This window comes from Mobula birostris, chromosome 6, assembly GCF_030028105.1.
Source record: "Mobula birostris isolate sMobBir1 chromosome 6, sMobBir1.hap1, whole genome shotgun sequence".
Classification (NCBI taxonomy): domain Eukaryota; kingdom Metazoa; phylum Chordata; class Chondrichthyes; order Myliobatiformes; family Myliobatidae; genus Mobula; species Mobula birostris.
Genome location: NC_092375.1, coordinates 56,210,912 through 56,232,171, shown reverse-complemented (window position 1 = coordinate 56,232,171; position 21,260 = coordinate 56,210,912). Strand labels below are relative to the sequence as shown.

General features: G+C 38.0%; 1 protein-coding gene across 1 annotated transcript in view; it reads right to left on the bottom strand.

The window, feature by feature from the left end:
- Window positions 1-4,916: 4,916 nt before the first annotated feature.
- The window catches only part of gap43 (growth associated protein 43), a 195,598-nt gene continuing 179,254 nt past the window's right edge, over window positions 4,917-21,260 (bottom strand). The window contains exon 3 of the mRNA XM_072262289.1: window positions 4,917-5,100. Coding sequence (XP_072118390.1) covers window positions 5,012-5,100 — 89 coding nt within the window. The 3' untranslated portion in view covers window positions 4,917-5,011. The remainder of the gene's footprint in view (window positions 5,101-21,260) is intronic.

Sequence of the window (21,260 nt, the reverse complement as noted above, 5' to 3'; positions counted from 1 at the left end):
AACGGTTATCTAAGAAGATACTAAACGCAGTAATTTCTGGTATGGCAAAAAGCTTGAGGTCTATTCAAACGGCAAGGCATTACATGCTTACATTAATAAATAGGACTATATTGATACAGCATTATAAAAAATCACTTCAAGAACAATATTAAATGTTTCCTGTGTTTTGTTTTGTGTTCATCTTAAAAACAGTAGGTTAAAAACATTTTAAACAACCAAGTAATTGTTTCGTGTGACCTATGAAATCACACTGTACCAGTATGCATTCCTTGTGTTTACTTTTGGGCAAGAATCATTATTAAAATTGGCAGAAATTCTGGTTCATTCATTCCCCTATTAACTGCAATTTATGAATAATAGACTTCAGCCAGTGACCTTGTAGAATAACCAAGCAAAAGTCTGTTAATTTCTGATGTTGCAACCATTCTCTCTGAGGCAATTACAAGGCTGAATAACAGTAAGCAGTTGGCATTATTTACCCCAGGAAAACAAAACTAGAGGTGTAACACATATGAAAGTACAAGTAATACCCACAGCCAAAACATTTGTGATATGTATGTACTAACCAGTTATGCCAATTTAGTGTTGTCTGCCTACATACAGAGATACAGTGAGTTTGCCAATATACTAAAGGTACTTTTTTGTGCCGAGATTCACAAAGTTTTCACAATATGCTTAGGTAATCAAGCCAAGAGAAGTAGACTGGATTGTCTCCAAGCCCTTTTATGTTCCCGCTCCCTCTCTTACAGAAGCTTAGACGTTTAGTATTCCCTTGTTGGCTTCTATAGCCATTCTCTTCACTCCAGAGTTTTCAAAGAACTTTCAAGAACTTTCAAAATAGCAGTGACAAGTATTGCCATGTTTAGGTGTAAGCACAATAACCAATTATTGAAAAGTGGAAATCTTTCTAAGAGTTGGGCATTCAAACTGACAGTCTAATAACACCAGAGAAGTAAAATTATGCACTTGGGTTAAATATCAATACCTTTGGTTGTATTCATGGCACACCATCACAGATGATGTAGAGGACAATGAGTATTTGGATCCGGGAATTATTAATGTTCTATTTTTCCCATAAAATAACAAATAGATCTGTAACAGATGAGAATTGTACATTTTTATGATATCAACATACAGGTATATCCCAAAAGGGAAACTCACTAGAAAATCAAGAAGAATATCAGATAGTAGCTATTAGTTGCCAAAGTGCATCATAGATAATATGATTCTGGAGTCTAGTGCTAAAAAGTTTTTAAACATTCCTTAACTGCCTCATAATTTTACATTAAATAGCCTTTATCTAAGGAGGAAACTGGACAAAAACATTTTCCAGCACTGAGGTTTCAATTTATTATGATTAATTAGGTTAAGAAATCAGGGTTTTTTTGGTATTTTACAAAAAATGTGTTTTTTTCCACCAGTAGAGGTGAAAAGTCAGAGTGCAAAGCTCAAGTGGGAACAGTTAAAGAATTTTCGTGAATCCAGGTTAGAAATTCACATCAACTATGCTTCATTTACGATCGCCACGAGTTGCACATATTTGCATATTCAGCCCTGGGTTTAAAAAAATCATTTTCTTTCAATTCTTTGTGAAGCCCCCCGCAGATATTACCTTTTCTCTCACCTGGTTTCCAAAACAAAAATATATTGGCATTTTGTTGTACTCAGTAAATGAGTTTAGCACTTGCACCTTGCTGTGTTCATTCTGTGGAGTGAGGTGTTTCGTTCACCTAATTTGCATTGAACTACACAGAATTTATAGAAAATGGTTGATAATCTTGGTAGAAAGCCAAGTGACAAAACTTTCTATGAATTGCATTATCATTTCCTTGGTTGTGATCTCTAATGAACAAACATTTAGATGTAAAGAATCTAACTATTTAGAAATGTTTGAAGCTATATACCATACAAGTAAGTGAATGTTTCAGTTTATGTATTTTCAAAATCAGTGGATATTGTTATCAGTGAGCAAAACAAAATATCAGTAGAATACGAATGGGTATGAGTTTCAATAAAAGTATTTTTCTGGATTGAATAGTGCCAATCAATAAAGAAAACCACTTTATTTCTTTTGTATTTAAATAAGGTGCTTTGCCTTGCCTTTTAAATCATTATAATTAAAATCACACAAAAGAAATCTTAGCAAAAGTGATCAATTATAAGATTCTCATGTTTCATCATGTGTTTTAAATGAACTGAGTGGCTTTGGTTAAATAGTAATAGAAAGCTATGAGTTTAAATGGATTGCTTATTCCTGACTATTTAATACTTTAAGAACCTAAAACTTTCTCAGTATTATTGCAAACTAATGAACAATGAATCCATTGAGCTCCATATCATTTTCATTTTAAAACTAAAAAAATCCAGATTTGCACATTGATATTATTGCCCATTGAGTAATCAATTGACAGTGTTATTCAGCAAGGAACACATAAGTATTTTGAAATGTATGAAGGGAAGAATTTTTATTTTCATCATTTCTACAGAGGTAATTTTAGTAATACGTTGTTATGGTGACCTGATATCTTCCTATGTTGCTCTTTTCCATAATTTGAGGTTTCATTGAAGGCAGTTGACAAATCATTGTACAGAATTGGGCTTACTTTAGTGAAGTGGAGAGGCACAAATGTAAAGATGTTCTTTTTAAATTGAAATGGTAATTTGAGTGAATTTTAGAATCTTAAATTCTGCATGCAAGACCTAGCCAAAAATAATTGTTATTTTACATACTCCTCACTAAAATGTATTGCTGTACTTCAATCATAAACATCTATTTTATATTTTTAAACTGAAACCAGTCAAATCACCGTTACATTTGCACGTGAAGGTATCACAGAGATGCTGTAACATTGAGTAAGTTTATTAACTTAAAACTGGGAAATCATTTTATTTTTGAATGTAATCAATATATAATAATTGAATATGCTTGTGAAGAGATGTAACAAATTAAATCCTTAAGAAATTTGAATTCTTCAGTTTTTATAATTGGGAATTTGATTTTGCTTAATTATTCGGTATAGAACTTGTGTTTCTCCAGTAATGGTTACTTTTCAATGCCAGGTTATTGCCTTAAGAGTACTATAATGAAAGAAATCTTTCAAAGGTATTATTCAGTAAGTAGGGAGAATATAATACATGTGTACAAACAATGGTGTTCTACCGTGCGACATGCATCACTGGTTTATTACATTCTCAGAATGTGCTACTAGTACTAACACAACATTTTAGATGAAATTTCTTCAATGTAATAGCAACTGAGGCATTCCAGCAAAAATAAGCAAAATGTTTCAAATTGTCCAGAATTCTCTGTACTGGATAACATTTAAAGCAGAAAATAATGTAATTGAGAATGAAAAAAAAGCTACAGAAATTCTAGTGAAGATATGTCCAACTAATGACTGCAATTTAATAAATATTACTAGAAGTGTTATAATAGTCTAGTGGTAGAAATGCCCGGAGGCCTATCTGCTAGTAACATTCCTCTAGATATTTAAAGGTGGATTTCTAATCTGTAGATGGGGATGATTTGTGAGTTACAGGTTTGCTGTTCTGTCAAGTCAAACAACGTGAGCTTGTGTCTCACTTCCTTTTGAACACTGACATGACTTTAGTTCTTGCATTGACTCCTCACAGATTCCAGCAGATGAATAAACTTATACTTGCTCCCTTGCTTCCCCCATCCTAGGTTAATATTCATGCTAAATCTTTCTACATGCTGCATGGCATGATCGATGGGCCTTTGGAATGGTGCAAGGACCAGTAGTTAAGGCAGTGATGTGAATCAATTTCCCCGCAATATATTACTGGAGACAGTTTCTGTGCTAGTGAACCCTGATGGGAAAGAAATTAACATCTTCTTGAATGTGTAGTGAATTGAAGAACTGGAATTGGAAACCAATCCAGGAACTGTTGATCATCTAAGGACAAAGGATAGTACTTTCATATATTTGAATTTGAGTATTACACAATAGATTTTTGCCTTATTTTTAATGGATCCCTTCTTTCTCTAGAGTCATATACCATTTGACTGAGTTGTTTGATGCACAGAGGCAGTATATTTTTGTAAAATGAGCTACAATCCATCCAAAAATTCCTAAATGTGTTAATTACAATGATACATAATGGTCAAATAATCCAATACCTTTGAATTCTGTCCTGTCCTGTTAGCTCTTCCTTTCCCCTGTTTTAGCTGCTTACATAAAATCTAAATGGGTCTTTCCTAAATTCTGAGAATTTTTCTCATACTTAATGTGAAAAGGCAAAATAGCAGACTTTATTATGTATAGTTTTTCTAATTTACAGCTGAATAGCATAGGGCAGCCATCAAGATGTTCTGATGAAACAATATTGCAGCAAATTGCAGGGCAGCACAGAAAACACCAAAGAAAGAGGAATATAGAAATCAGCTGATCACAACATTTTATATCTGCAGGCTACTATTGAATAGCAATTAAATAATCAATGCATTTCTCTCCCTATTGCGTAATGTAATTCTGCCAAAGATCATGCAACAAACGTATGTCAACAGGACATTTGTGTATGTTATGGGGCAGTGACATAATCTTCAAATATTCATGAATTGTTGGATAAACTAAAATCACATTAAATTAGTTTAATTGCAATTAAATATTATTTGATAAATTAAATGAAGGTTAAGATAAATAACAACCTCAAAGTTAGGATCAGAATGAGGCCTTACCCACCAATAATTGGCACTTTGCTTTATTCTTAAAACAAATGGATATTCATTCCAATCACATTTAAAAGGATACCATTTTCACTTACATTTTTACTTCTTAAAGTAACATTGCATACAGTGAAACAGAGAGCCAGAGAAATTTTGTACAGTGCAAAAATTCCAAATGATGGTCATCAAACTGCCAGAACAACACCAAGAACATTTAAATTAAGCCACACTGTTTGACTGGAAAACTTTCCCGCCTTTAGCCATACGGGGAATGGTCCACACATCAAAGGGGAGAGAGTAGTTGGGGCTGGGGACTTTGCACCTTCAGGCATTTTCCTCGGTGGCCTTCTTTTCATCTCCTTTAACTTCTTCAGTTTGGGCACTTTCAGAAGGTTTACTTTCATCTGCGGAATCTGAAGAGAGACAAATTTATTTTGATCAAATGATATTTTAAAAAATATCAATAACATTATTCATAATTGAAACAGGTTCTTTTCACGAATGTCCAAAATATTTATCAATTCTATTAATTAACATTAATTAGCATTCATCAGTATGATGTCTACTTTTCACTACATTCTGAATTAACAGAATATTTGCAATAAACAGGTTAATAACCTGTATATTTTGGAATACAAAACTGAGTTCCAAAACCTTGGGGAAAGAAAAACAGTAATTTATTTCTCTCTTTACAATTACCCTTTCAGTACCTTGATTCCCATGCCATCAGATTGTTCAGGTGTTGTTTAATTCTGAGCCTGATTTCCAATTCCAAAGACCACTCCATTACATATCAACATCTATGTACTATTTCTCAGCCTCCCTACCCTAGTTAGTCTGCAGATTTGGCAGTGAATCCTTCATCACTTGTCACCTCCTGACTCTAACCTCCATCTTTGTGCTCCTTCACCACTACTTTTGAAGTTCCCAAAAGGATTATTCTCAGCTCTCTCCAATTCTTCAGTGGTATATTTTTGACAGAGAAATTTATTCAAAAGCAATATACAATGCTCCACTTAAAATATAGTGGTGTGCTGATTTATCTAACTAATGACTCTTTCAATGCTGTGGATACAGTGGTTACATGATGTTCAGCAAATGAAGTTTAAAAGCTTCCTCCACTTCAACATTAGGAAGGTCAAAGCTATTTTCTCAGGCTGTGCTGCTGTTTTCGTAACTACAAAGCTGTATTTGACCCAAAGATCTCAACCTTTCCTTCTCCATTGTTATGCCCTCTTACACTCCACCTCCATATTCTTCAAATGTCCACCTCACCTCATGTCATCTTCAGCTGTTTTGTTTGTTCACACCAAATCCAAATTTTTCATTGGTGTCCTGAAGGGCCCAAACTTCCTACTCTTTAAAAACTTCAGCTCATCAAACAACATCCTCCTCACCCATCATGCCTCTGCTCAATCAGCCAATGTAGCACACATCCTAGAAAGCCTCAGCTTAAATTTTCACCCATGCGAAGCCCCTTTTCCACTAAGCATTGAAGCCCTAAATCTGCAGAACACTTAGCTTCTTGGCTTCCTCAGCTCCTTCTCCAGATAGTTTGCTGCAGTGCCTTAAACCTAGGGCCTGAACTTGAGAATTCTGCTCTTGGACAAACTTCCTCATTTCTACTGTAAGATATTGTTTAAACTAAACCTATTTAATCCGGATTTTGGTTGCATTTGAATTTTTCCATCTTTGAATTTTCTAATTATGTGTTATTTGAAACCAGAATATCTATTGAGATTTTGAAAATATGTAATTTAGAGTACATTCATACAGAACGTCCACAAAACAATTCCTACATCAGCCCATCTATTCTGCTATATTAACCAACTTTCCTCCTCTTTATCATTTAGAAATTGTATGAAGTGATGTATGGTCTTCCTTCATTTGTGATCTTAAATTTTAGATGAAAGCACAGTGAACGTTATGAATTGAATTAATTAACAAATATTGAATCAAGATTCAAAATCGAACATCTTTTTACTGAAAGCAAAAAAAAGAACACAGATGAGGAATCTGAAATAAAAACAGGAAATGCTAGAAATACTCAGTGTGTAAAGCATGCAGGAAATATCTGCACAGCACTTCCAGCATCTTTGATGCTTGGACCAAAGCTCATCGACTACAGCATCATTTTCACTCGCAATAAAACATAATATTTCTAAATCACATCTATTTTTGACAACAGATTATTTCAAAGCAATTTAATTCAGATTGAGGTTGTGTAAATATCACCTCCTGTGCTTTGAGTTAACTTCAAATACTGGATAATAATATTTTTATGTGAAATTTTGCTCCTATCAGGACAATATAATTTTGAGTACAGATTGAGTGCAGCTGTTTTACCACTTGTCTTGAAAACAATGCATTAAAAGCAGACCCCACCCAGAGAACTGGTCACGCCACATGGTAAATTAATTGCCCTTGTTTCTGCACATCTGGAGAAATTATAGCAACTGCATCTTTTGGATGCATTTAAAGTACTAAATATGTTCTACTTTATTGTATTTAATTAAGCTAAGGGACTAGTTAAGTCTCCAAGAAAAAATTAACGGAGTAACTGCTTATTTTTTTATCAGTAAATCATGTTTAGCTTCAGGAATATAAACAGATTTAATATAACTATTGTATTAAAATGCTCCTTAATTCTATTGATTCACAAAGTATTTTCATTTCAATTTATGTGAGTAGTGAGTTCAAGTTAAGGAGACAGATGGAAGGGATTGGTTAGGAAATGCTGGGACAAACTGTGTCCAAAATTGTTCAATGAATTGGATGTAGACTTGTTACCAATAAATTACCACCAGAATCTGGACTGGATGTGAAGAGTCAATTGAAAAGACCTTCTTCTCCTAGGAGCTGGACGATGACTATGGTGACGCTTCAGTGGTGAGAGAACTTCAGACAACCAGTTACTACAGAAACACATTGATAGGAGGCAAGTCTGGGCTTAGAGACTGAACTTTTGGAAGATTTTTAGTTCGATGTCTTTAAATTTAGAGTCACTTGGATTACCAAAATGTTGGAAATAACTTAAAAAAAGTTCTTCTAAAAATGAAAACATATTTAATTAGAAGCACGTTTATGCATAGATAAGGCATTGGAGTGCAAAATAAACAACTTGCGTGTTTCCTTTTAATCTCATACAGGGAATTCCTGTTCTGCTGAATGGTGTCTCAGAGCCTATAGCAGGTAGGATTAACAAAATACAGCAATTACAGTGAATTTTTCAATGTAATGCTGGGTAACTTCTTCAAGACTGGACTCACATGAAATCATGTGACCTACCAAGGTGAGTTATGTCAGCTGCTGTTACCCAGCATAGCCCAGACTTACAGAAGGTCTACACAAATACAGGACTTACTTACATGGTATAGTATGTATTGATTGCATATGCATCATTTAAGAACTACTGTATGTGTATTGTGTGGGATAAAGTTCAACGCATTGTTACATCAGTTTCTGATGTGGAAATTTCCAAAGATTCTCCACTCTCTGCCTAAAGAGCATAAAGATATTTTTCATCTCATTCTTCAATGAACAACAAATTCATCCACCAAGACAAGGAGCCTATCACTGACTTCAGAAATGGGAAGACAGAGTTGGAGAAAATAAATTCCTTGGTGTTAACATCTCAGATGACCTAAGCTGGATCCTGTACATCAATGCAATCATAAAGAAGGTGTGCCAGCACTTCTACTTTCTTAGAATCTTAAGGAGATTTTGTACTGTAGAGTAGCTTAGCTGGTTGCATCACGGCCTGGTATGACAATTCAATGAACAGGTCCATCACAGATACAGCCCTCCCCACTATTGAAAGGTTTCCCCTCATCTGGGTCTTCACACTCTCACGATCACTTTCAAACAGGAGGCACAGAACAACACACAAAATGTGGAAGAACTCAGCGGATTGGACAGCATCTATGGAAGTGAATAAACACTTGATGTTTTGGGCCAAGACCCTTCTTCAGCACAGGAAAGGAAGGGGGAGACACCAGAATAAAAAATGTGGTGGGGATGGGAGGGAAGGAAAGGAAGACTAGCTAGAAGATAATAGGCAAAGCCAGGTGGGTGGTAAAGGAAAAGGGTTAGAGAAGAAGAAATCTGATAGGAGAGGACCATGGGAGAAAGGGAAGGGGGAGGTAGTTGGCAGGTGAAGAGAAGAGTTAAGAGGCCAGAGTGAGGAATAAAAGAGGGAAATGGGAGAGGAAATAATGTTTTTACCAGAATGAGAAATCAATGTTCATCCCATCATGTTTGGAGGCTAGACAGATGGAATATAAGTTGTTGCTCCTCCACCTTGAGAGTGACCTCCTTGTAGCAAAAGAGGAGGCCAGGGACCGACATTATGGACATGTTGGAATGGGAATAGGGATTGGAATTAAAATGGTTGGCCAACAGGAAATTCCATCTTGACAAATGGAGTGAGGTGCTCAGCAAAGTGGTCCTCCAATTTACATCGGGTCTCACCAATGTAAAGGAGGCTGCCTTGGAGCACTGGATACAATATACAGCCCCAACAGATTTGTAGGTGAAGTGTTGCCTCACCTAGAGGACTGTTTGGGGCCCTGAATGGAGGTAAGGGAGGAGGTAAATAGGCAAGCGTATCATTTCAGACACTCTCAGGGGTATGCACCAAGAGTGAGATTAGTGGGGAGGGACGAATGGACAAGGGGATCATGGAGGGAATGATCCCTGTGGAAAGCAGAGGTGGAAGAAGATAAAGATGTGTTTTGTGGTGGTGTCACATTGAAGATGGTGAAAGTTGCGGAGAATGAGTGTTGAATGCAGAAGCTCATGAGGCGGTGGGAGAGTACAAGAGGAACTGTATCCTTGTTAAGGCGGCAGAAAGATGGGTGAGTGCAAATGTCCAGGAAATGGAGGAGATGTAATGATGACAGTATCAATGCTAGAGGAAAGGAAACCCCGTTCTTTGCAGAAAGTGGATAGGTGCGATGGAGACAAAGGAACTTAGAAAACGGAATAACATTTTTGCAGGAGACAGTTTGGGAAGAGGTATAGTCAAGATACAGAAGGTAACAATTTATAGAAGAGGAGGTACAGAAGTCTGAAGTCCTACACCACCAGATTCAGGAACAGCTACCTTCCTATAAGCATCAAGTTCTTGAGCTGTCATGCATAATCTTAATCCTATTTCAGCAATGGAGCACCACAAACCATTTCTTGCACAACCATGTAATTGTGCATGATATGTTTTTCTTTGCACTTAAGTTGTACAGTTTTTCTTCATTATCTGGTATATTTCCTGTATAGTTGATATAAAACTTATGTTCTGTGTGTTCTCTGAACTTGTGTTCCTGGAATGCTGCTGTAAGCAATTTTTTCATTGTACCTATATTTCACCATGCTTCTTTCTGTATATAACAATAAATTCAACTTCATTTGACAATAGTTGGCTTACAGTATATCTTTCTGATTTACTGAAGAAACATAACCCTTTTGGCATCTATTCTTTCAGTTCCTTTTGGCATCATGCAAGTCTCAATAAATCACTCCTCATCCTTCTTATCACTGATGATTAAAAGCCAACCTTCTGTTACTTTCATAGATGCTCATCACAGAAATCAATTACGTTATCTCTTGTTTCAACTGATACATGAAGACAGCATACCCTCCTTTAAATATGGAGAATAGAACTCCAAATAACAGAAACACTTTGATCATAAGTTCTGCGTTGACTGAAGTTTAACAACTGGACATCAGGTCTCACTCCTAACCACCATCTGGATTCTCTACTCTTCATATTAAAAAAAAATTCCATGGACAATGTCATATTCAGATATGAATAGTCAAGAGTAGAGAGAAAGATGTAATGGATCAGTGTGCAAACAATTAGTCATATCATATGATAGTCTGAGCAATATCTGTTCAAGTAGAACAATTTTGTTCAGCCATAAATTTAGTCATTTTGAGTTTATGATTGCAGGTCATTTTAATGCTCCTGACTACTCCATCATCATGGAGTAGTGCTCTCCATTGCTTGGAAAGGCCAAGTACAAATTGGAAGAAGTGCCACATATTCTGCTTGGGTAGTTTACAGTGATATAAACATTAAATGTCTCAATTTCATGTAATGCATGTTCCTAGTGTTCTTCTTCCATCCATACTACCTGTCCAACTGGTTTCCTTCTCCCTTTCTTCACCATTCTCCTCCACTACCTCATCTGGTTTCATCTGCAATCATCCCCCTCCTTGTCTCTATCCCCATGCATTATCATATTGCTAGACAGTGGCAATCCTTCCTCTCAGAACTAATACAAGATCCCAAAACATTAGCATACACTTTTTTGCCTTCACAGTTACTGCTTTGAGTTCTTCCAGTGTTCTGTTTATTGTTCCAGATTCTGCAGTCTCTTTTTGTCTTCAAAAATATTTTTCTTTTGAAATGTAAGTGATCAGGTAAAATGGTATACAGCTGTAAGCTCACTCCTTACTCCTTCTTTGCCAATGTTTCAAAAATAGATGATGGAAATTGGGCTGCATATAAATTTTGTGTATAATCTAATTTAGGAGGAATTGGTTCAGCTGCAAAGGAACATAGGGTTTAACTACATTTGCAAACTTCAGCATAAGAACGAGTTGAGATAAATGGATTTCCACAAGAACAGCAGCTCAACCAATCACAAATGAAATGTTTGAGAAAAATATTTATGACTTGAAGCCAGCAATTCCATATCTCCACATCAACCTCTACCCTTGAGCCTAGGCTGCTTCCCCCTTTGTGACCCTCACTACTGCCCTGCTATATTTCAATACAGCAGATTTTGCTAAATATTATGAGTGATATTGCTAAAAGTAGCTCTGTAAGTAGTTCACCAGTGACATGTTTTACAGTGCAGAATATATAGAAATGTGGAATCTGATGACCTTATAAAACTTAAAGAAACAATCAAACCTGTTTTATTAGTAGCTTGATATTTAACAGAGAATTAATGATCAATAAGGGTACGAATAAGAGCTAGATGGACTATTGTATTTACATTATGAGTTATTGGATTTTCTGAATATCTGCTAATCAAATTCCATGTAGATCTGTATTATCTTAAGGATATATACATGACTTCCGACAAAATTTCACATACACCAAGCAGCTATTGACCAGTATAAATCTAGAGTTACTACTCATACACACACTTTACTCCATTTGCTTTCAATGCACATTTACAAAATGGGAAACAGTTGTGTCTTTTGATTTAAAGGTTTCAAAATGTTTCGGATGGATGAGAAGCTAAAGCAAAGACTCTTGTCTTTTGATTCCAGAAAAAAAATATTTTTTCGACCTGTGAGGGTTTTATTAACAATAAAATTATTCTTTTCATATGCAACGTATGGCTCACAGAGGAATCTTCTCCAAGATTGATGTTATGCTTTTGTACTTGTCCTCTATAGAAAAAATACACCTTTGCATGAATTTAGGTTATGTATTCTTCAAACAGAGCATAGGGTGGGAGGTAGCATTGTACTGAGAACTCAGCAAATCTGGAATACCTTCATGGATGTATTTGGCAAGGCTCAATGGTTGGCACAACATATGTAGAACTGTGACCAAATGATCTAGAGAATTTTCCAAATCTTTTATCTGACGGCTAGTGAAAACTGTATGCTGCATCATTGAAAGCAAGCATAATAAAATTGCCTCAGTTTGCAATCTCTGCTTTTTCATCCCTCCACAAAATTATCTAGCACTGTAAGGGGTACTAAGGTGAGACACTGAGATGCAAAGGAAGTGAAGGACAGTAAAGCTGTCAGCATATATGGATGGTGTAATTTTAAGCAGAAAGTTAAATTTGGCTCATTGAATCCTATAGTTTTCATTTATAGCTAACAACTAATCTGCAGACAAGTGGAACTGAATTTGTCTGCAACTAAATTGGTTTTTAATTTCCTTCTTCAACATCATTTCTTCCGTACCTTCCCTTTTAACATGATCAGGAAAACAGGAACAAAGCAGTAATAAGACAGACAGTGAGAGTCAGGAGATTGAGCGTAAAGCTAAGACTTCACATTACATATTATTGTTTTTAACTAAGCACCCAAAACCACATTTATTGCTTTTTGATCATATGAATAGGAATGAAAGTTGTTCTGATTGTCTGGAGCTCTGAAATTTTATTCATATAAACTTTTCCATTTTGCTGCTTGAGGTATCCAGTGTTTAAGAACTTAGAAAAGATATACATCAGCAAAAAAGAAGGGAAGTACTCAGAATGCCAGAAATCTGAAAGAGAAGTATAAACTGCTGGAAATGTTCGGGAGATTATACAGTACTAAATGTGATAGAAACAGAGTTAATATTTCAGGCAAATAATTTGATTAGAAAAAAAAAGGGTCAGTGATTTGAAACACTAGATTTTGCTTCTGAGAGTTCACTGCCTACAGATACTTGCACTGAATTTGTCTAATCCAGGTGTAGAAAACTGATTTTGCCGGCCTGAAATGGACAGGAGAAAACTCACCCCTGAAGTTCTCCTGACATCTTTAACAGCTACTAAAGCCCTGCCATAAGCCAGTGTTGCCAACTCTTTTAAATATTTCTGAATGTCTCTGACTGACAGTTTTTTCCCTAAAACTTGATCAAAGTAAATAAAATTATGCGAAGAATATAAAAAAAAATGCACATTCTTTAAAATAAGACATGAATAAATATGGATTTTTGTTTTAAAAAGGGGGAGTCTACTTTTCTACTGTACCATTAACATTAATTGGTTTGTTATTACCAAGCCAATTTTGTGGAATCTTAGTAAGTTGGAGCTCTTGTGGCTAGAGTTCAAAACCAGGGCAGATTCAGAATGAGTTCATGACTTCTGAGTTTGACTACATGTGTGGAAATGTGGGAAATCCAATCCTATAATTCTGTTTCTCTGAGTGTCTCTTACATTCTCTGTATTTCAATGCACTAGCTTTACTTCATCAGAAGATTCCATCTTAGTCAGAAACTAGATGGAATTGCTCTATAACACAAATCTCTTGGAATTTCTGTAGTCTGCCAAACACAGCAGTAGCTCAGCTAAAATAGATGAGATGCCACTTCTGTGGCAGAGAGTTTAGCTTTCTTTTATCCTTGATGTGTCCCATGCCTGTCCTACATACTGCCTTATACTTTTACTGATCCTTTGAGTATTTTGAGCTGTCCTAGCTGATCAAGGGTATTGGGGACATTCATTTCAAGCAAAATGTTTCTCAGAACTCTCATGGTCAAGAGACATAACAATGCAAACCCTGGTGTCTTGTTCTGCTTTCTTGGGGTGAAGATGGCACCAAACTGTATGCTTACCCCATTAACCCCACCAAACTCCAGCACAGTTACTAGCTTGGAAGATTTTAAATCCCTGAAGTCTTTTATCCAGATTTCAAAATTATCTGCACTAGGACAGGCTAGACTAGGCTAGTAGATGAGAGTAGGAATTTTAACTGTTCAAAATCAAAGATTAAGATTATATTTCATGTTGAGGCAGCGGGATTTGTGGAATTGTGACACTGATACCTAATCCTCCAGCTGCTGTAATGGAAGCTCTGTAGTAGGCAGAATTTAAAATACTAACAGCAGTAATTTGTCAGATTCCAGAGATGATCATAGAACTTAGGCTGATGGTCACAGTTATAGACAATAGACAATAGGTGCAGAAGTAGACCATTCGGCCCTTCGAGCCTGCACTGTCATTCTGAGATCATGGCTGATCATTTACTATCAATACCCGGTTCCTGCATTGTCCCCATAACCTTTGATTCCCCTATCCATAAGATACCTATCTAGCTCCTTCTTGAAAGCATCCAGAGAACTGGCCTCCACTGTCTTCTGAGGCAGCGCATTCCACACCTCCACAACTCTCTGGGAGAAGAAGTTCCTCCTCAACTCTGTCCTAAATGACCTACCCCTTATTCTTAAACCATGCCCTCTGGTACTGGACTCTCCCAGCATCTGGAACATATTTCCTGCCTCTATCTTGTCCAATCCTTTAATAATCTTATATGTCTCAATCAGATCCCCCCTCAATCTCCTTAATTCCAGCGTGTACAAGCCCAGTCTCTCTAACCTCTCTGCGTAAGACAGTCCGGACATCCCAGGAATTAACCTAGTGAACCTACACTGCACCTCCTCCACAGCCAGGATATCCTTCCTTAACCCTGGAGACCAAAACTGCACAGAATACTCCAGGTGTGGTCTCACCAGGGCCCTGTACAAATGCAAAAGGGTTTCCTTGCTCTTGTACTCAATTCCCTTTGTAATAAAGGCCAACACTGCCTGCTGCACTTGCTCATTCACCTTCAGAGACTGATGAACAAGTACTCCTAGATCTCTTTGTATTTCTCCCTTACCTAACTCCACACCGTTCAGATAATAATCTGCCTTCCTGTTCTTGCTCCCAATGTGAATAACCTCACACTTATTCACATTAAACACCATCTGCCAAATTTCTGCCCACTCACCCAGCCTATCCAAGTCACCTTGAATTCTCCTAACATCCTCATCACATGTCACACTGCTCCCAGGCTTAGTATCATCAGCAAACTTGCTGATGTTATTCACAATGCCTTCCTCTAAATCATTGACATAAATCGTAAACAGCTGTGGTCCCAATACCGAGCCCTGTGGCACCCCACTAGTCACCACCTGCCATTCCGAGAAACACCCATTCACTGCTACCCTTTGCTTTCTATCTGCCAACCAGTTTTCTATCCACGTCAATATCCTCCCCCCAATGCCATGAGCTCTGATTTTCCCCACCAATCTCCTATGTGGTACCTTATCGAATGCCTTCTGAAAGTCAAGGTACACCACATCCACTGGATCTCCCGCGTCTATCTTCCTGGTTACATCCTCAAAAAACTCCAATAGATTAGTCAAGCATGATTTGCCCTTGGTAAATCCATGCTGGCTTGGCCCAATCCTATCACTGCTATCAAGATATGCCGCTATTTCATCTTTAATAATGGACTCTAGTATCTTCCCCACTACTGATGTTAGGCTAACAGGGCGATAGTTCTCTGTTTTCTCTCTCCCTCCTTTCTTAAAAACTGGGATAATATTAGCCATTCGCCAATCCTCAGGAACTGATCCTGAATCTAAGGAACATTGGAAAATGATCACCAATGCATCTGCAATTTCCAGAGCCACCTCCTTTAGTACCCTAGGATGCAGACCATCTGGACCTGGGGATTTGTTAGCCTTCAGTCCCATCAGTCTACTCATCACTGTTTCCTTCCTAATGTCAATCTGTTTCAGTTCCTCTGTTACCCTATGTCTTTGGCCCATCTATACATCTGGGAGATTGCTTGTGTCTTCCCTAGTGAAGACAGATCCAAAGTACTTATTAAATTCGTCTGCCATTTCTCTGTTTCCCATAACAATTTCTCCCAATTCATTCTTCAAGGGCCCAACATTGTTCTTAACTATCTTCCTTCTCTTCACATACCTAAAAAAACTTTTGCTATCCTCCTTTGTATTCCTAGCTAGCTTGCGTTCATACCTCATTTTTTCTCCCCGTATTGCCTTTTTAGTTAAGTTCTGTTGCTCCTTAAAAATTTCCCAATCATCCGTCTTCCCACTCACCTTAGCTCTGTTATACTTCTTTTTTAATGCTATGCTATCTCTGACTTCCTTTGTCAACCACTGTGGCCATTTTCCCCCCTCTGAATCCTTCCTTCTCCGGGGGAATGAACTGATTTTGCACCTTATGCATTATTCCCAAGAATACCTGCCATTGCCGTTCCACTGTCTTTTCTGCTAGGATATCCGACCAGTCAACTTTGGCCAGCTCCTCCCTCATGGCTCCATAGTCTCCTTTGTTCAACTGCAATACTGACACTTCTCATCTGCCCTTATCCCTCTCAACTTGCAGATAAAAACTTATCATATTATGGTCACTACCTCCTAATGGCTCCTTTACTTCAAGATCACTTATCAAATCCTGTTCATTGCACAACACTAAATCCAGAATAGCCTTATCCCTGGTCGGCTCTCGCACAAGCTGCTCCAAAAATGCATCCCGTAGGCACTCTACAAACTTCCTATCCTGGGGTCCAGTACCAACCTGATTTTCCCAGTTCACCTGCATGTTGAAATCCCCCATAACTACTGCGACATTTCCTTTGCCACATGCCATTGTTAACTCGCTATTCAACTTGCACCCAATATCCATGCTACTGTTTGGGGGCCTGTAGATAACACCTATTAGGGTCTTTTTGCCCTTACTGTTCCTCAGTTCTATCCACCCTGATTCTACTTCTCCTGATTCTATGTCCCCCCTTGCAAGGGACTGAATCTCATTCCTCACCAACAGGGCCACTCCACCCCCTCTGCCCACCTTTCTGTCCCTTCGATAGCATGTATATCCTTGTACATTCAATTCCTAGGTCTGATCCCCCTGCAGCCATGTCTCCATTATCCCAACAACATCATAGTTACCCATTCGCACCTGAGCTTCAAGCTCATCTGCCTCATTTCTGACACTTCGTGCATTCAGATATAGAATTTTTAACCCATTTCTCCTCTCTCTGTTTAAATAGTTCCAAGGAAAGGAGGGACAGCTGGTTCTGGGAGAAAGCGCATTGTCCAGTTTTTGGTTTAAGATGACAGCTGTGTTGCACGTAATTTTCAAGAGAGCTCTCAGCCTCACTCCTCCCATCTGCCTTCCACCACCCACCATCTGCAATGCCTGTATCGATCCTGCCCACACATCTTCCTTTCAATTTTCAAACTCATCCCCAAAAGGTTTCAGCTATGTTTCCAGACCCTGGTTTCCTCCTGCAAAATTTCTTGATTCGAATTAGGACATGAGAATTAGTGCTTGGCAAGAGCTATGTATTCACAGACTTGTTAATCAGACAGCTTTGTTTTTGCTTTCCATATCCCCGCACCAATATGAAATTGGTTTAGTTCACAGTTCAAAGTAAGTTTATTATCACTATATATATATGTGTGTGTGTGTGTGTGTGTGTGATCATATACTACCCTGAGATTCATTCTCTTATGGGCATTCACAGTAAGTACAAAGTAATGGAGAAGAATCATTGAAAAACTGCACACAACAAAGACAACAAATAGTGCAAGTACAAAAAAGAAAAGTAAGTACATAAATAGATAAATATCAAGAATATGAGCTGTAGAGTCCTTGAAAGTAAGCCCATATGTTGTGGAATCAGTTCTGTTTTGTGGTGAGTGAAGTTATTCCCTCTGTTTCAAGTGCCTGGTGGTTGAGAGGTATTAACTGTCCCTGAACCCAGTGGTGTGGGACCTGAGGCTCCTGTACCTCCTTCCTGATGGCAGAAGTGAGAAGAGAGCATATTCTGGATGGTGGGGGTCCTTGATGATGGATGCTGCTTTTCTGCAGCAGTGCTCCTTGTGACAGGAATTTTGAGAAGGTTTTGCCTGTGATTGATTTGGCTGAATCCACTACATTTTGTAGTCTTTTCTATTCGAGCATTGATGTTTTCTTCTGATGGTTCTTCTTTCTCTCCCTATCTTTCTGCCCTTGCAGCACAGTGAATTGTGCTGTTTGGAACTGAGATTACATTTAATTCTTACTTCTATGGTTAAGGGGAGGGAAGGGAAGGGTTTTTATGCTTTGTGGCAGCATGGTGATGAGAGTAAGTAAGTCTGAATCTGATCCCTTAGCAATGAATTCATGTAGCAGATGAGCAGAATTATATCCTTGCATGAGCCTAAAGAGTGACGAGCTTGTATTGAGCCCTGGTGATAGCAATCAATATCTGGGGTGTTAGAGATAAAGGTGTGAAAGAACTTCAGTGAGGGGGGGATGGGGAGATGGATCAGCCTTCTCTAGAGCTTTCAAGCAAATTTATATGCCTTTCTCTTTGAGATATTTCCAGTTAGAAAGAAATGACTGTCATACAAAAAAAATGATCAAAGTGATGAACTTGTAGTTGCTGATAATGGCCGTGGCTCTGCTTCGGATGAGGCAATAAACTCAAAGTCAATCTGCTGCCACTGAGGGTGAAGACGGAGGTCATTTGCATTTCAGATAAATGACCTCAGGCATTCATGAATCAAGCCTGGGATGAAAGTGTTTTTGGAACAAACCCAGGAGAATGCACTTTGTTCATCTGAAGTTCTTAAATACTATTTCATAGTAAGGGAGGAGAATACTCAATGCAGCGTGGATTTAGTTAGGCTTATCGCCATGTTGCATTACTTGTTCAGCTGCTCAACAATGGAAACGCTTTAAATTGTAATAGTTCTTCATTACACGCATACTAGAATCCTCCTGCTCCTTAGACAGTCTCTTGGGACTGAGGATGATATAATCCCACTAAAAATTTCTGGTTTCAAGGTAACAGATGGAGCCAATGGAATTACTGCAGATTGTTCCACAAGTGCAGCAGATAGCATCTGAGGGATTGGGTGGATCATTTGTGAGCTATGCACTTCATCAGCTTTAAAACAGGATTTCTAGGTGATTCAAACTCTCAGACTCAATGTTCTTCATGTCAGTCTTGAAACTCTTTCTCCCTATTGGATGGTTATGAACTAAGGATTCCTGATAACCAATGGGAATATCCTGGAAGCCTCCTTCATGAGGGAAAAAAAAGGTGTAACATACCTAATTCCCTTGTGCCCGATCGTTTCAGAATAAAGGGTAGACAATTTTGGACTGTGTAAAGGGGAAATGTCTTCACACTGATGGCAATGAATCTTTGCAGTTCTCTGCCCCATAGGACTAGAGATTTAGTAATTGAATTCATTAAAAAACATAGATTAGTATTTTTTTTTAATAGTAAGGGAATAAGGAGGCAAGATGATAGTCCAGGAAAATGGAATTGCTCTGGATACTTGGCTAACTGCTTTAATCCTGCTGCTAAGTCTCTTGTTACCTAAGTGTTATTCTTTCCCTCATTCAGAGGAATGGACTTTAAGGCTTAAGGCAACATAAGGTTAAAGGAATATGACGATCTGGTGGGAAAATGAACTCTTATGTTGGTGATGTTCTTATTCAGTAGCAAAGGCAGCAGCAGCGTATGGTCTACCCATTCTCCGATTCTTCATTTGCACAGGGTGCTGTCAGTTACTATTTGCAGAAAGTCCTAACTTATTTACTGAATTTCTTATGCCACATTTACTGAAAATGATGGGGTAGGTTTCCAGAAGCAGATACTGGAATGTGTTGTGCAATTAACATATTGTATGATTGAAAGAAAGACAGCACGTTAACTACCGGCTCATTATGACAGTTCAGCACTTGATTGATTGTTTCTGTGTCACCACACAGTGTGAGGGAAATGTCAGCATTGGCTAGTACCATTTACGAGCAAGCCTGCACTACATAAAGCTAGTTCATAAAAAGTCAGCTGAAAGAGCTGAGGAACTAGGTCAAGTGCCACAAGTGGTTCAATGGTCCCACAAGATTGAATTCAACCACCTTGTCAAGGTGAATGAGTGAGACGGATTCTAAATCCAACTGATTGCAATGTGAGACTTTTGCCCAATGCAAAGCACCACATTCTCATTACTTACCAAAAGATCATAAGACTTGGAGCAGAATTAGGCTGTTCAGCCCATCGAGTCTGTTCTGTCACTCCATCATGGCTAATTTATTATCCCTCTCCAACCCATTCTCCTGCCTTCTCCCTGTAATCTTTGACATCTTGACTAATCATGAACTTATCAACCTCCACTTTAAATATAAGAACAGAACACCATAAGAGATAGAAGCATAATTAGGCCATTTGGCCTATCAAGTTTGCTCTGCCATTTCATCTTGGCTGATCCTATTTCCCTCTCAACCCTATTCTCCTGAAATCCCCCTGTAACTTTCTACACCCTGACTAATCAAGAACCAATCAACTCTGTCTTAAATACACCTAATGACCTGGACTCTACAGCTGCTTGTTGCAATGAATTTAACAGATTCTCCACCCTCTGGCTAAAGAAATTCTTCCTCATCTCCGTTCTAATTAGATGCCCTATTTTCTGAGGCTGTGCCCTCTGGTCCTAGATTTGCCACTATAGGAAACACCCACTCTATATAGGTATTTCCATATTTGATAGGTTGCAATGAAGGCTCATGACAGACTTAAAAAAAAAAAGTTTGATCCCCCCCATTCCTCTAAATTCCAGAGAGTACAGCCCCAGAACCATTAAACACTCCTCATATGATAACCCTGTCATTCTCAGAATCATTCTCGTTATCCTGCTCCAATGTCAGCACATCTTTTTTAAGATAGGGGGGCACAAAACTGCTCTCAATACGCCAAATGAGGTCTCAGCAGTGTCTTATAAAGCCTCAGCATTACATTCTTGCTTTTATATTCTAGTACTTTCAAAATGAATGCTAACATTGCATTTGCCTTCCTGACATTGACTCAATCTGCAAGGAATTGAGGACTCCCAAGACCTTTTTCACCTCAGATTTTTGAACTTTCTGCCCATTTAGAAAATAGTCTACACTTTTGTTTCTTGTACCAAAGTGCATGGCACTTCCTGATACTGTTTTTCATCTTCTACTTATTGCCTAATCTGTCTAAGTCCTTCTGCAGCCTCTCTACTTCCTCAACACGACCTGCTTCTTCACCTACCTTTGTATCATCCGCAAAC